Raw genomic sequence first — 16176 nt, forward strand, 5'->3', positions numbered from 1 at the left:
TAAGAACCCATCCCTTCCTCTCCTACTGGATGAACGAATTGCCCATATCATCATGATAAAAATATTTGCTGTCAAAATATTCGTGTATTATATCCTATATCCATTGTATCGGAATAAGTTACAACAAAACCTAGGATGAGAAGAAATGTATTAAAAATATAAAAAAAACGTTCTAATAAAAGATAGAAAATTCAACATAGGATGTCACGCCCGCAACCTGAGCTTTTGACTGATTAATGTCAAATATTATTTAGAATTTTATTGAAGTTTGTTGTCCCAAAAAATATTTGGATGCTTTTAAGAAATATTGATTTGTTATTTCAAATTTTCAGAGTAAAACTTTTTATCCTACTTTAATCTACAACATTGGTAATTTAGTGCAGCAGAATTGATCAATTTATCGTTCATTGTCTTATCCCTAGTGCAGTCCCTACCTTTTGCTGATTCTATGTATGTGCGAGACTTTTGTCAGACAAGGTGGAATTATAAATTGTCATATTATGATAGTTTACTGCAAGATTACACAGGCAGTTGCCCTTATTGCATATTAAGTTGCAAAGTGCGCAAAATACATACTTTAGTTTTCACAGATTATTTTTCTAGATACTTCTGTAGCATATAAATATTGATTTAAAAGTTTGGACACCCGAAGACTGAACTAACCAATTAAGATTTAATGTAAGTTTTGAAACCAACGAATGAGAGAACATGTTTATAAACCTTTATTAAGATACTATAATTTCTATTAGCGACTACTACGACTATTAGAGGCCTCTAAGGGCACATGATGGGGAGTGGGGTTGATTTCGACTACCCATAGAATTAGAAGACTCCCTCTCCTTTTTAATTTTAGTTTAAAAAGAAAAATTTCTCTTGGGAGGGTGGTAGTACCCTCCCCCAAAATAGTTATAAACCTTGCTTGAACCTATGAGAAGCTAACCTGTAAAGGAGAATCGTATAGGTTCAGCGGTTAGCGAGATCCTCCGGCAAAAACAGACACAGATCCCATTACTTTTATAAAAAAAATGATAGATAGTTTTTTCAAATTGCCCATGTTATACACCTCTCTAAAAAGCTATAAAACACCCGATTTTTATGAACAATGGCCGAGTTTGATTTTACAAAGAAAAAATTAACCAAAGCATTAGTAGTTTTTTTCACCTGTACATCCAAGACTTATTGCAATTTTGATGCCAGGAGTTTCAACATTTTCCAAGGCAGCTTTATGTTGGTCCTCTTCTAAACTATCATTCGACATAAGTACACTCCAATCAACTGAACCCTAATCAAATACATTAAACATAAGTTAAAACAGATAGAAGTAGTTTATCTGGAAATCCTCGGTAATGAGGTGAGCCTGTTTTGGGCCAAGGCATTCTCCTTGTCTGACTATTAATTTCCCGCATCTGACTTAGCAACAATAGGAAACATTTTTTCTCGTATTCATTGGAATCCGGTGGATAGGAACCGGTTCTCATCCATACGAAAAAACTATGTCTAGAATCTTATTATATCCAGCTTTCTAGGAATATAAAAATGTACAATCACAAGATTAAAACCAAGTTTTTTAGCCCGTGCCTTCGGTACCTCGGGGCTAAAAAAAACTGGTTTAATCTTATACATTCTATATCCGCGGAAAGCTGTTACGATGCGAGAAATAACTATTAACGTTATTATTCATGACACTTTGTTGAGCCAAGACTCGAACCCATCACCTTCACGATGACGAGCGGCTGCTCTATGTGTTAAGCCACAGGCACTAGTTGTCTATACAAACTAACTGCAAATAACAAAAAAAGGTCTGCACAGTACATTTTAATATTTAGTTACTGTTGTACCTCTGGTACATAAGCTATATAATTATACTAATAACTATATAAAAGCTAGGGCATATTAGTTGCATAATTAGAACCTTAAAGCGGAACCTAGTATTATAAACTTGACAAAGAACGGACGAACAAACCCAAGTATTTACGCTACAATATGAATAACTAACTAATAAGGCTTACATTAGATTTGTCGGTTTCGCCATCAATTTCATCTTCTCCTTTTGTAGATACATCTTTTTCATGGTTGTTTGCATTAGGTGATGAATCTTTTTTAACTACAATTTTTGGATTGATCTGAAAGTTGTCTTCTTCACTCATTGATAACTCAGTCTCTGTCTCACCCTCAACATTATCTTTGGTGACATCATTTGCTTCTTCTTCAACCATAGATTTATGATTGTCAGAATTATCTTCTGTAATGTTTGAGTTATCTAGGCTTGTTTCTGGTTCCTGTAGTTCATGTTCATTAAATTAAAATGTATAGAGGTGAATATCACCAAAAGACCATTTATTTAATCTTAAACAAGTAATGTAAAATAGATAAAAGATATGAGAAACTCCACTTCAATTAAGTTTTTTCGCATAACATTTAAATATTTGAATGAACATTCCTTGAATATATTTGACTTCTCATATGAAGTCTCTTTAGTGTAAGTTTTGTTAAGCTCTATTGATTTTGTCTGGGCTACCCTGAATTTGGTTGTTTTTGTTTCTAGTGGTTCTATATCTTCTTCACTACTACCCTAAATTAAGTAAATAAATGTGGATAAGAATATAATCAATTCTATATTTCTCACATTATCTACCTGATAGATTAATCGAACACGCAGCATTGGTGTAAATGTTAAGGGAGGTGTCGTGGCCGAGACTGGTCAAACTGCGGCATTCAGTTAGGACTTCCAGAAAAAGGTTGTGTAATCAAAGGGTTTGTTGTCTACTAGAAGTTACTCAACCTAATATCCTTTAGTGGGTGTTAGAGTATCGCATCTTATTACAAGTGGATGATGCTCTGGCTTCTCTAGATGATCACTTGAAATCAAGGAGAAGTTAATTAACTAGGAAATAATAACTGTACAGGTCGTACAACTGGTTTCCTTGGCACATAACTAGTTACTACACCTATTTATATATCTATCTATCTCACCTGAGAATCATCTTTAAGATATAAAAGCTGTACAGATCGTAAAACTGGTTTCTTAATCATGTGACTAGTTACTACACTGACCTGTGAATCATCCTCAGGAAATAATAACTGTACAGGTCGTACAACTGGTTTCCTTGTCACATGACTAGATACTATAGGACTAGTTGTCTGTTCCAGGCTCTCAAGCAAGGATTGTCTATCAGCCTGATTGAAGCAAGGGTGACATGTATAAAAAAAAAGAGTTCAACATAATATTGTAGCTACATAATAAGCTACAAAATGATCAAATTACCCAGAATAGAATTGGTTTAATTGCATGAGTTAAAATAAATTCCCTCCCCATTAACACTCTTTTTAACAGAGTACCTAAAATATATTTATTATGATAAAAAAAAACAGAGAGGACAAATTTAGAAAAAATGGAGAACTATGTCAAAAAGTTTTGTTTTAGCTATAGAAGGAAAAAAAGACAATTAACTGCACATCTATATACTCCAGAAAAATTTCTCCCAATTTTGGAGTTAGTAAAAATCGGCGGAAAAAAGCCGTTTTTTAAGGAATCGAGAGCCCGCTTTGCCCTATCTTTAAGATTATATGAATGAGATGGTGTTAAGGTTTGGTTATCTGATGAGAAATTTTTTCGTGCACAGTCCCCTAGCTTTAAATTATTTTCTCTAGAATACATATTGCCCTTCCTGTTGCTGTCTGCTAATTATAGGACTTGTCAGATCATCAGCTGACAAAATAGGCTGCTGTGCTTCTATCTGGCTGCTATTCATTTCTGTAACAGCTGATTTAACATTGGCTGCTGAAAGTTTTAGTTTGGCAGAAATTGATTTGGTTATGATAGGAGATATTTCATATACATCTTTAAAATTGGAGGTCACTGCTTTCAGATTGTTACTATTAGAAGTTTTAGTTGGATTATTACTGTTTGGAATGCTCTATCAAATAATATTTTTTCATATAAAGAATCTCAAAACAATATAAATGAACAAGTAAAACTGAAGATTAAAACATTAAATTAAAATATAACAAACTTTTAAAGACAATTAAGCTTGAAGATTAAAATTTATGTTAATTACTTATAATTTTTGTGTAAGTTTTCAAAAAGTCTGTACTTAAACATTTCTATTAAAAAACATGATTCCTTTGAAGTGATAATAGAAGAAATTCCGGCAATGTTATAGGAAAAGCTCCTTCTAGTTTGTGGAAAAGATGAAGGATTCAATTTCACATTAGTTCTAGATAATAAACATTGAGAAAAGAATAAATAAATCTACCTACTAATTTAAAAATGTAGATAAGTTTGTTTAAGAGAAATACAAATGAACACAAAAAAGGTGCCACTGCCTATCGAGCACTAAAACCACTCCCCTTATTTATTTAAATAAATTGAAATTAAAGAGGAAATTTTTTCTCATGCCTAAACCCTGCGGGGCCTATATCTACGATGCCCTAACACTGCGGGGCTATCCTGTGGCCAATATAACCTAAACAAACTAGATTAATCTAACTTTCAGAAGAAAAAAAAATACTTTTTTTTCTGGGATAAGGTAATATAGTTGTATGCCATTAACCTATCACTTTTGTAATAGGAATAAAGAGATATCTTATCAATTTACTAGTTTAAAGCTTTTTTCTTATTTCTTTTATCCCTGATTACTGTTGCTTCTAATGGTGGGTGTACTTTAACATCGGGTTCAGCCTGTTGTTCTTTTACAGGTAAGGTTCATACAAAATAATTGACCTGACCCAGTTACCATAACCCCCTTCACATTCATCCACTAATAGCTTAAACCTGTCAACGCAAAACAAGACAAAGCTCAGAAAATTGTGGTCTGTTGAGTCTAGCCGTATTAATCAAAATATAAAAGTTACAATATTTACACTGTACTTTGACGTTATGTAAATAAACCTATTTCCTTTACATGAATAAAAATGTAACAAGCGCCCAAAAGAATGTTATTTATTTATCAAACGTTATTTTAAAGTCAAATTTGCACAAATACAAATGAAGGGAGGGAGGAGAAATTGGACTGTTTATTTCAATAGTCACCAAATTTTATAATAACACTCTCTTTTTAATTTGCTTAGCATCTATAGGGGACTTCATTGGAATTTTGATTGGTTGGTTAATTAAGTTGAGAGTCCAAACATTTCAACTACAAATTAATCTACAGAAGGTGTTATTTTGTTTATCATTATTGGGGATGTACATTGTACATGTACATCAATTAATCGACCATTGTCTTATCCGTTTAGATCCTTGTAAAAAAGGACTAATCCGAATCGGCATTGTCATCTTTCTCTCTGATTAATTTTAAATCCTTATAATAAAGTAACAGGATGTTTGTGTGTTTGTGTATTTGTGTGTTTGTATGTTTGTACCGAAGGATCTCGCTAACCAATGAACCGATCGGGTTCTCCTTAACAGGGTAGCTTCTCATAGGTCCCGGGAAGGTTTATAACTATTTTCTTGAGGGGGTGGGACACCCCCCGCCCCCCAAAAAAATGAAAAATCCCCCCCCCCTTAAAAAAAAACTTTTTTAAAATTTTTTTAACTAAAATTAAATATGAGGGGGGGGGGGGCACCTCCCCCTTCTCAAAAAAAAATTTTTTTTCGCCCCCCCCCAAAAATTTTTTTACTTTTTCTTTTAGGATTTAAAATAAGAAATTAAATTATTAAATTCGACTATCTCCTCCTCAAGTGCCCCTAGAGGCCTCTAGGGGCGTAGCCGCTAGTATTGAAAAAACTTCTTCGCAGTTTTGTATGAAACCTGATGGTAAAGTTTTTAATTTTCTAGTTTTATCATCATTCTCTACTTCTTCTCCAACCTATTAAAGAATATATTATTACATGGATGTTACACCATATTTTTATGTTTTTTAATAAAGTAAAACTTGTAGCTGGCTAATTTAGCGCTTCTTCACAACCTTTACCCAATCCCCTCTCCTTCTACTGGATGAACGAACTGACCAATAAATAAATTTTACTGTTAGCAACCTAAGTTGACGACAATTTTTTCCCTGTCAATATATATATTCACGTATTTTCTTTATCCATTAACCTATTATTTAAAACTATATGAAAGACCTGAGTTTTTAAATTCCAAGCTTTGCTATATACGTCCATCCGTACGTCAGGGCTGGCTCTTTTCGTTAATATAAGGCATGTTACAGTTGCCCTAGCAATGATTAGTCCTGTACCATTAGGTACGATTTTAAGCAAAACAACCCTATAATCGTTACCAGAAAGTCCGTACGTCCATTTTTTGAAAAGATTTGCTTATTTTAAGAAGCGCAGCTATTCAACAACTAGGATTTCCGTACTTCTGTATGTTTCTAAGTAAAAAAATTCTTTATTCATGCAAGGTATAGTTGTTGTTAACTTACAATGCTGTCCTTGTTTTCTATCTAAACTATGAGAAGTATTTAAATTACGACGTCATGCATATGTGGTATTCGGCAACCCTGAGCCATGTTCTGTGGCAACCCTGACCTTGGTTCGGAGAAGGGCCGAGGGCCCTCCCCCGAGTACCGGGGAAGGGGTCAGCCTGACCCCTCCCTATGCTTTAAAATTAATGATAGATTTTGACAGCCTTATTATGGTTAAGCTGCATTGTTTGGTTCCCCCACCCTTTCCAGGGATGGGGGATCATTATTGCCCAATCTGATTAATGTATATGTATTTATATTGATTTTGCTTTAGTATTATTTATTCCAATATGTGTATGTATTATTTGTTGTATCATAAGTTAATAACCTTTGGACCCTGAATAAAGTAACATCTGAATAGACTTTGTTTGTTATTTAGTGATAGCTAGAGAAGCCCAGCTTCTCTATAATTATACGTGTCCACATCTGTTCGCACTGCCGTAATCATTTGAACTTGGGTATCTGCCATTTAACCGAGGCGGATACCACAAATTGGTGACAGCTGTGTGAGATTACGGCAAAACACAAGTGTAGAGCAGACGCGCAGCTGAGGTTAAGGTACTCCCAGCAGTGAAACTGGCAAAACTGACACAAGCAACCTGAATTACCCACCCTGGATAGCAAGGTCTAACTCTGTATCCGGCAGTTGTGGAAGCGAAACCTAGCGAAAGACCACGGAGAGTGGCGGAACCAGAGCTGCGGAGAGCAGCGAAATCGGACGAAAGACCGCGGAGAGCGGCGAAACTCGACGGAGAACCGCGGAATCTAACGGAGGATTGGGCGCTCAAAGGCTGAAATAGGCCTGCGGACGGGCTGAAACAGGCCAAATAATTGCAGACGGCTGAAAACAGGCCACTATTTACTGCAAAAGATAGCGGGATTCGAACCTACGGCGCTGCAGGACGGGACATTCCCTGCCGCCACCACCCGGATTCGGACCCACGGCGCTGCAGGACATTCCCTGCTGCCGACTGGCTGAAACAAGCAAAATAGCTGCGAGCTGTGAGCGAAAATACGAGTGTAGTGTACCAAACAGAAGAAAAACTACGTTAACTCCAAGTATCCTGAGAGGCTACAGCGCAGCCACCCATTGAGAAAAACAGATATTATATCAGATTTTATGGATTACCTCCCTGGTGTGAAGGCTAAACAATAGATTTATGGGCAGGGTTTGGTAAATAATTGCCATGGATTGTGATAAGCCAAAAATAGAACTTGTGATAAGCCAAAAATAGAACCTAGGTGCAAGCTAACAATGCATTGGTAAACAATCGGACCCCCAAACCTGCAGCACGGCAAATACACCCCCTATCCCAACGGAAGGGGAGGGGCCACCCATAAATTGAAGCAAATACAATCGAGGTGACATCTGATAAGCCAAGGATTAAGGGAGAAGCCCAACTACCTTACAACCCAGTCACCTCAAGCCTGCGGCACCCCCCTCCCCACCTGGGGAAGGGCGGCTTTACCCCGTCCCCTCACGCGTTCCCCCTTCTCCCCACACTCGGATAAGTCCGTCTACCGTGCGGAGACAGAGAACGGAGCGCATTTCACGGGTTGCGCAGCGGAGCTCGGAACGCAACGAAAATCTGCCGGACAAAGGAGATAAAGCGGACCAATGAGAGAGCAGATTGAGGGATAGATGCGCGTTTCACCTGTGTGCGCACTCTGACGGCGAGTAGGCGCGTTGCGAGAAAGGGGATTTCACACACACACACAGGAGGGGAGCTACTCTATAGCATACAACAGATATATTTTTAGAAAAAACTTGCAAAGCTCCTCCCCCCCCTATCTACAGTGTGATAAGGAAAACTAAATCAGTTCCTGACAGCAGTTCAGACCCTCAGCAACTCTCTACACCTACCAGCCTACCCTAAAGCTGAGAAGCTAGTGAAAAGTACCCTAGTGTACACCTACTTTATATATTTGTAGTTCAAACTACCAACCAAGTGATAAACGGTAGCGGTTGCTAGAATAGTAACCATAAGTGTAAGCAGCCTATAGTGTTGACTTAGAATTAGTGCCCTGTCGCTGAACCTTTGACCCGATGGAGCAACAACAAGCGCAAGGAGGCGACCAGCTCCAAGGATGGCTTCAGGACGATCCCCAGCCGGCTCCAGCCGAGTACCGCAAGCTGATGTTGAGTAACCTGCCGGAGTACCAAGGACCGCCCAAGCAGTCCTGGAATTCCCACATCCGGAGGCTGGAAATGTCATGGGCGGCTTACCGCGTACCCGCCCATGACACGCTGAACCGCCGCAACGCCCTCTTACTATCCCTGGCGGGGCAAGTGGCGGAGATGGCCTCCCACCTGTTTGGGGAGGCAGGCCAAGCCTTGACCTACGAACAAGTCAAGGCCGAGTGTGAAATGTTGTTTCGTCCAGCCTATGAGTCCCAGACCCTGAAGCAAGCCTTCAGGGACTACAGGCAACACTCGACGGAGCCCATCCAGGCCTATATCTCCACAAAGTGCGCCCTGTACAGGGAGGCCTACAGCCACGAAGATCTGGAGTTGCTCATTGATGAGCTTAACCGCGGCATCCGCAACGCCAACGTGAAACGTGAGATGATGGGACATGAGATCGCCTCGGTACCTGAGTACACGAGGCGAGCCATGTTCACCGTGACCATGATCACCTAGCAGCTGAAGGAGGGTGTGTGCCTGGTGGACGCCACCGACGGACTCACGGGATCGGCCAGCGTCCAGTTGCCCCAGTATGATGATTCGGAGCCAATGGAGATTGGCGCCTTGGCTCCGGGTCTCCACCAGATGGGGAAGGTTGCACCAGACGACGCCTCCAAGATTCCAGGCCGCTGCTACCGCTGCCATGGGAAAGGCCACCGAGTCAGAGACTGTCCTACGCCTATGGAGGTCAGCCTAGAAGAGCGACGCACCCAGTCCCGCCGTGACCGGCCTGCCAGATGTGAACGTTGCCATTACTCAGGCCATACGGCAGCCGAGTGCAAGGCTGACTGGGACCAGGTAGCCGGGAGGAGACGCGTAGCAAGGGCGCTCACTCAGGGAAGCCCAGCCAGGTAGCCAACATGGAAGGGAGCGCGCCGCCAGCAACACTCCAGCAAGCAGCCGCCCCCAGCGCTGTGGGCCACTCAGAAGGAATGCCGCAGTTTGGGACCATCCCAGCCAGGATCAACGTGCTGGGAGGAGCGGCTGAACCCAACCGGGTTGGCCTGGGCTTCAGCCTCAACCACATGGGACCGGAGTTCGTGCAGCCAACCAACATTGCGGAGCCAGAAGTCCTGCGGCCTCTGCCATTTGGCCTCAACATGATGGTGCCCGCCAGACCAAGCCCCCCGAAGGAGGAGGTAACCTCTGTCACCCCCAGCGAGAGCAGAGGGGCGCTACCCAGCGCCACCGGAACAGTGTATGGGGAGTCCCTGGCGGCTGCCGAGCGGGAGAGGCGAGAGGCGCTAGCCAGCGAGTCTGAGTCGATGTATGGGACGCCAACCGGCGTCGCCACCTGGGAAGGACGAGAGGTGCTGCCCCGCACCCCCAAGCTGATGTCTGGGGCGGCAACCGCCACCGCCACCTGTGAAGACTGGGGGGTGCTATCCAGCGCCCCCACGCCGGTGCCTGGGGCGACAACCATCGCCGCCACCGAGAGATCTGGACCCCGGAACGAGCCAGCAGCCCCAGAGGGAGGGGTGACATCCGTCACCCCCAGTCAGCCAGAGCCCCCAGCCAGCAGGGAGAGTCCAGCTGTCCCTCACCCTCAACTGTGTCCAGCTGTCTACCCCCCTCAACCGAGCCAGGATAAGTTAAAATTGACAAATACATTGTACCCAAAATATTGTAACCCTCCAGCCTTGCCTGTGCCCCCCGCACCAGAGGCTGGGGAGATTGAGATTTGGGGGTATCAGGACTTGCCTGTGCCACATGCACCTGAGTTCCTAGGGCAGGGGAGGGATGTAATACAGGGCGAGCCTGTGCCACACGCACTACAGCCCCATGCCACTGGGCATGCCATGGATGAGGGAAGGGCCACCTTGAGGCTAGGGGAGCCGACGCCCAGACAGGCGCCAGTCGCCTGTCAGTCCGTCATTGGGGAGGGTATCGGGAAGCCCCGGGCGTCTAAAGATAACACTCAATGGAAATTTATATCTAGCCAGGAGCAGACCAGCAGTATCCCTTCCCAGGAAGCCGTTGTGGCCAGAGCCGAGAATCCCCAGATGCGCGCGCGAGGATGGTGGCTGTCGGGCAGGTTCTCCCATTGGTGGATGGTTCTGTGGGGCCTATTGCTAGCAGCTGTGTGGCCTACGACCAGCTATGTCTTAGTAGGGTGGGACTGTGCCAACCCCGCCCATGTCACCGCCTTCAACAAAGAGCAGATGTGTAGCAAGGAGCCGCTACACCAGGAGGTGCCTCTGGGCCATGAGGTACATATCCTGCAGCAAGTTAAGATCCGGGAGACCACGGGATATAGCTGTCAACTCACAGTGTCCCAGTGGACATTTAGGTGTGGAGTCTGGGGCCACCTGAAGGTGACGTCGGTTCCCAACCTCATGCGGCCAACCAAGATTGACCCAGAGACTTGCCGGGACCTGGCCCGGAGCCGAGTCTACACCCTGCCAGGCAAGACCAAGCCATTGACATTCCAGCTGAACCACCCCCTGTTCTTCACCCTTGATATGGTGGGAGCATTGGTCAACAGCCCCGAGGGGGTGGGTTGTGAAGGGGAGGACGCCCATTTTAAAGGCCAGCTGTACCGCAATGAGTTAGTGCTCCAGGAGCGACGGCTGCTGGTCAAGGAGGAGACCTACGTAGTTGAGAACAGACGGGTGGAGTCCCAGTCCGACCACCTGACCCTAGCGTGTCCCCAGTCCGAGCTGTCCTGCGTCACCGGAGAGGCCACGTACGTGTGGGACCACCTTGGGAGAGATTGCCCCTTGAGGCTGATCCGCAGCCTCCAGCCCAGCCTGGTGATGGATGCCTTCCTGGTTGACCATCAGGCACAATTCTTTATCAACATGACTACCCCCACCTCGATAGAGAAATGCGACTTTGAAGCCCATGCCACCAACCACCCAGCATTGTTCGTGGCAGCCGACCTGGCCGCGGCAGCGTTGCCCAGAGTATCGGCTAGGGACGTGGATGTCCCCCTCCAGGCCCAGATACACGCGGGCTACATCGGATTTACCCTGGAAACTCGGATGCGAAGCGCAGCAGCAGAAGAGATAGCGGCCAATTGCTGGAAGCTCCAGCAGCTAGACCCGGCCCATCCGGTGCGTGTCCAGGGGAGCACGTTCTCTATCTTGAGGGGAGATGTATTGCTCCAGCTTACCTGCCAGCGTAATAAATACGTGGTAAGGGAGAGCAATGAATGTTGGGACAAGGTGCCGGTGGAGCCCAGAGGATTTGTAGATGCCGTGACAAAGGTGTATAGCAGTCACGCCACCAAGATTCCCTGCTCCTCCACCTACCCCCTAACTGTACACGCCGAGGAAGGGTGGATAGAGCTAACTCCAGCCCCTAAGAAGAGGCCGCCCCCGCTGGATACACCCAAGCAACTGCTGACCGAGCCCTTGGATGACTTTAGCTCGGGAGGGTTGTATTCCCAGGCCGAGCTGAATGATTGGCAGCAGCTACTATCGTTCCCGGCGTATAAGGCCGCCATGCTGACCGGCCTGTCGTATGGCTCATGCGTCCAGCAGGGCAGCTGTTCAGCCACCGGAGACCATGGAATCGTGTCCTATAATATTGACTGACTGGCGGAGGAAGGGGAGGAAACCCTGGATGTCTGGGCTGGATTCAGACAAGCTATTCACGAGTGGGGAGATGGCGCAGCCATACTGTGTCTGCTGCTGTTGATTCTCAAGCTACTGGGAGACTTAACCATCATCTCCCTGGCAGCTGCACAAGGAGGTGTACGTGCCGCCCTGAACGCGATGTCGCAAGTATTTCTGTATCACCCAACCTTGTATCGTAAGGCCTTGGCCAGGGCCAGGGTCAACCATGCCAAGTCCCGGGACTTTTCAGTGGACTGGGATGCCATTCCTATTGGCCGGGAAACAGCCGAGGAAATGGTGTCCATGAAATCAGCCGATAGTGGGAATGACCGCCTAGGCAAGCCTGGGCCGCACTCCGGAAAGCCCCGCGGCCACTCGGGAGGCCAGGCTGTCGCCCAGACAGTCAACCTGGTAGCCAGTGCTCCAGCCGCTGCCACCGCCAACCAGAATGCCCCGTTGCTGACCTTTCCAGGGATGGGGGATCATTATTGCCCAATCTGATTAATGTATATGTATTTATATTGATTTTGCTTTAGTATTATTTATTCCAATCTGTGTATGTATTATTTGTTGTATTATAAGTTAGTAACCTTTGGACCCTGAATAAAGTAACATCTGAATAGACTTTGTTTGTTATTTAGTGATAGCTAGAGAAGCCCAGCTTCTCTATAATTATACGTGTCCACGTCTGTTCGCACTGCCGTAATCATTTGAACTTGGGTATCTGCCATTTAACCGAGGCGGATACCACACATATAGTATAAAATATAAAATAGAGCAACACTATTGTATTCCATACATCATATGAGTAAACTTTTAAATAATAAAAACTTTCTTACCAACTAATAGTAACAATATATATTAGGATAGAACAGGGGAAATGTAATAGGATATTTCATTTGGAAAAAAAAACATTTCACCTCTTATTTGATATCTTTCCCATGTTCCAATAAAACACAATTAGATTATTTTGATATGCAAAATATTTGGCGATTTCCCTCATCATTTAGAAATCTATCTTTAGGTTAGGTTAGGTTAAGTCTATGTTTGTAGAGGAAGCGTAAATATATATTTTTACAAAAATTCCAAATAATGTGGGAGGATTTGGTGGTTCAAAAAAAAGATTCAGTGAAAGCAAAAATATTAAAAATTATACCTAAAAATTGCTAAACAAGGGGGGGGGGGGGAAGTTTTGCCACTTTCGCGTAAACAGTGTTCTGTGGACTAGGTATTGATTTTAGATTATAGGTTATTTAGGAATAAAGGATAAAAGTTTACTTTTGGGTATTAGTTCACGTATATTTAATCATTTTTTGAATAGGCCTTCAGGTTCCGGAGCTCCAGGCCTCCAGGTTCCGGAGCTCCAGGCCTCCAGGTGGTCTCTGTACAGGTAAAAATGAAAAAAAAATTTTTTTTTGAAGAGTTAGAAGTCAACTAGAAGCCTGGAGCTCCGGAACCTGGAGGCCTATTCAAAAAAGGATTAAATATACGTGAACTAATACCCAAAAGTAAACTTTTATCCTAAATAACCTATAATCTAAAATCAATACCTAGTCCACAGAACACTGTTTACGCGAAAGTGGCAAAACTTCCCCCCCCCCCTTACTTTATTTTTCTTCAATGTTCCTGTTGAGCACAGAAATCCCACCCCCTCATTTGATATAAATTGAAAATAAGGGGTGGGGGTTATGCCTAGCCCCTACGAAGGAATCTGATCCTGCGGGGCTAAAATGTACCCAATACACCCTAACTTAACCTAAAAAAAAACCACGAAAATAACCAACAACCCCATGTTTTAAATTTATTTCGAGGGGGGGGGGGGGGGGGTGGAAGAGGTTTCTGTAAACCGCCCATTTACCTGAACTTTATTTCTCAATGGTACAGAAAAACCAGCTTTTCTACGTTTTCTACCTATTAAGTTTTTTTTAGAAACTAAACCATGTAAAACAGTCAATGGTAAATGAAAGAATCATTAAGCTTTACTTGTAGGGATACTTGATAAGAAAACTATTTGCCTCAGTTTTACACCGTCAACAATTCATTATTAAGCCAAAAATTATGCTGTAAACTACAAAGGGCGCGATAATTTACAGAAAATGTTATTTTAACCGACAAAAAGTGTAATATAAAATATTATTTTTATAATATAAAAGATCCCTTTGTTAAGCTTAGCATATCTTCCACCTAGCTAACAACCAAATTTAAAACATGCCTGCCTAAAGTCAACAAAACATGCATCCATGCAAATTAAAAATAAATATTAAACTACAACCAGTCCCTAGAACAAATAGTTATAGTAAATCACAACACTAAAGCAGAAAACTTTTGGTGAACTTTATTGTGACATTAAGGATATAAAATTTCTAGAAACCAGTTTTGATGCAATTTTTTCAGGTTAGATAGAAAAAAAGTTCTGCAAATTAACAAGGATAAACATTAATTTTGAAGCACAACATGCAAAAATGTGAATTATTATTAGGGGGAGAGCACACCCACCCTGCCAAAAATTTTGAAATAGTTTCTATTCCTGATAATTTGGTCCTCAAGGTGGAAACATTATCACATCCAGGTGAAGGTGGAATAAAGTCAGACAAACAATCCTAGTTTTAATATGTAATTTAGAATTGAGATAATACTAGCCTTTAGAAGCCTTTGGAGCAGGGAAGCTTGTAAATCCCCTATAGATTTTAATACTAGTGGATTTATCCCTAGCCGAATGGTTCCTTTAAGATTCAGGCTTGGTTTTAAACAGTGTCTCATCCGCATCACCCCTTTTAAATCACAATAGGTCAACTAATAATTTTTTTAGAAATGAAAATTTGTTTTTGGAGGCGGGTTGAGATGACCCATACCCCAGGAAAATAGCTTATAACCACCAGAGGCTATTTTCCATGAAGCCCAATCGGTTCAGCGGTTACCAAGATCTTAAAATTCAGACGGACAGACCGACATCATTATACTTTATATTAGTGATGGGAATCCGGATCCGGAATCCGAATCCGGAATCCGCCCAATTTTCGGCCAATTTTGGAATCCGAATCCGGATCCGGAATCCGTTTTTTATAGCGGATTCCGGATTCTAAATTGGTAGGCTAAATTTAATTTAAATAGGTTAGAAAATACCAAGCACATTTTTAGGACATACGTAGCACTTAAATTTTTAAATTTACTAATGTGATGTAAATGTTTTAGTTATGCTGGAAGTCAACACTTGAAACAAATCAAGGCTTCAACTAAGTAACATAGTGATAAATTAACGAAAAAAGCTATCCCTCTGTGACGGACGGCCTTTTAAAATACTGCTAGAATCCGGAATCCGAATCCGGAATCCGCCAAAAATAAGAATCCGGAATCCGCAAGAATCCGTCACTTTTTTTGACGGATTCCTTCAGAATCCGGAATCCGAATCCGGCCCAAAAATTCGACGGATTCCCATCCCTACTTTATATCATAGATTGGTTTAATAAACTACCCAATGTGGTTAAAGATTTTGTGCCATTTCAACAGGTATATGAGTTGATTGGAACAGAAAAAAAATAATAATTTTTTTTCTAACTAAAATCCATGGGACAATAAAGGATAAAACGATAATCACCCTAATTTTTGAGTACAAAATTCAACCCTTAATAGCTGTTAATATTTAGGGGAAGATTAATCCATATGCCATTATAAAAATATAACTAAAATCTACAGCATGCAAAGAAATTATTTTATTAAAACCTGACCTCAGTAGAAATATTCATAGCTTGTCATTTTCTCTGCTTCTACATTTCTATATTTTTAGTTTTCTGAAAATAAAGGTACATACATACATAGGTACATATAGTTTGGCAGGTATCACAGTAATAGATAGATAGAAACATAATACAACAATTTGGCTATTTCATTCTTAATTTTAAAACATAAAAATTAAATTTAAATGATAATGATACAAAGCTTAACAAAGTATTCTTTAGTACTTTTCAAACTACATAAGAAACAACATAAACTTATATCTATAATTTAAGCAAAGCTCAATTT

General features: G+C 42.1%; 1 protein-coding gene and 1 long non-coding RNA gene across 2 annotated transcripts in view; both read right to left on the bottom strand.

Moving 5' to 3' along the window:
• Positions 1-4213, bottom strand: part of LOC145311945 (uncharacterized) — a 54841-nt gene extending 50628 nt beyond the window's left edge. The window contains exons 1-6 of the mRNA XM_080151015.1: positions 4124-4213; positions 3668-3917; positions 3055-3176; positions 2438-2572; positions 2010-2276; positions 1162-1282 (exon numbers count right to left, since the gene is read on the bottom strand). Of these exons, the coding sequence (XP_080007141.1) occupies positions 1162-1282; positions 2010-2276; positions 2438-2572; positions 3055-3176; positions 3668-3752 (730 nt within the window). The 5' untranslated portion in view covers positions 3753-3917; positions 4124-4213. The remainder of the gene's footprint in view (positions 1-1161; positions 1283-2009; positions 2277-2437; positions 2573-3054; positions 3177-3667; positions 3918-4123) is intronic.
• Positions 4214-4597: 384 nt separating this feature from the next.
• On the bottom strand, positions 4598-15956 carry LOC145312572 (uncharacterized). Its single transcript, XR_013877069.1, has 5 exons — positions 15882-15956; positions 14683-14756; positions 14015-14066; positions 5754-5811; positions 4598-4689 (listed from the first exon to the last, which is right to left on the bottom strand). It is a non-coding gene; the product is annotated as an uncharacterized LOC145312572 (long non-coding RNA).
• Between the last annotated feature and the right edge of the window lie 220 nt (positions 15957-16176).

This window comes from Acartia tonsa, chromosome 2 (assembly GCF_053477335.1).
Source record: "Acartia tonsa isolate MP-2025a chromosome 2, ASM5347733v1, whole genome shotgun sequence".
NCBI classification, from domain to species: domain Eukaryota; kingdom Metazoa; phylum Arthropoda; class Copepoda; order Calanoida; family Acartiidae; genus Acartia; species Acartia tonsa.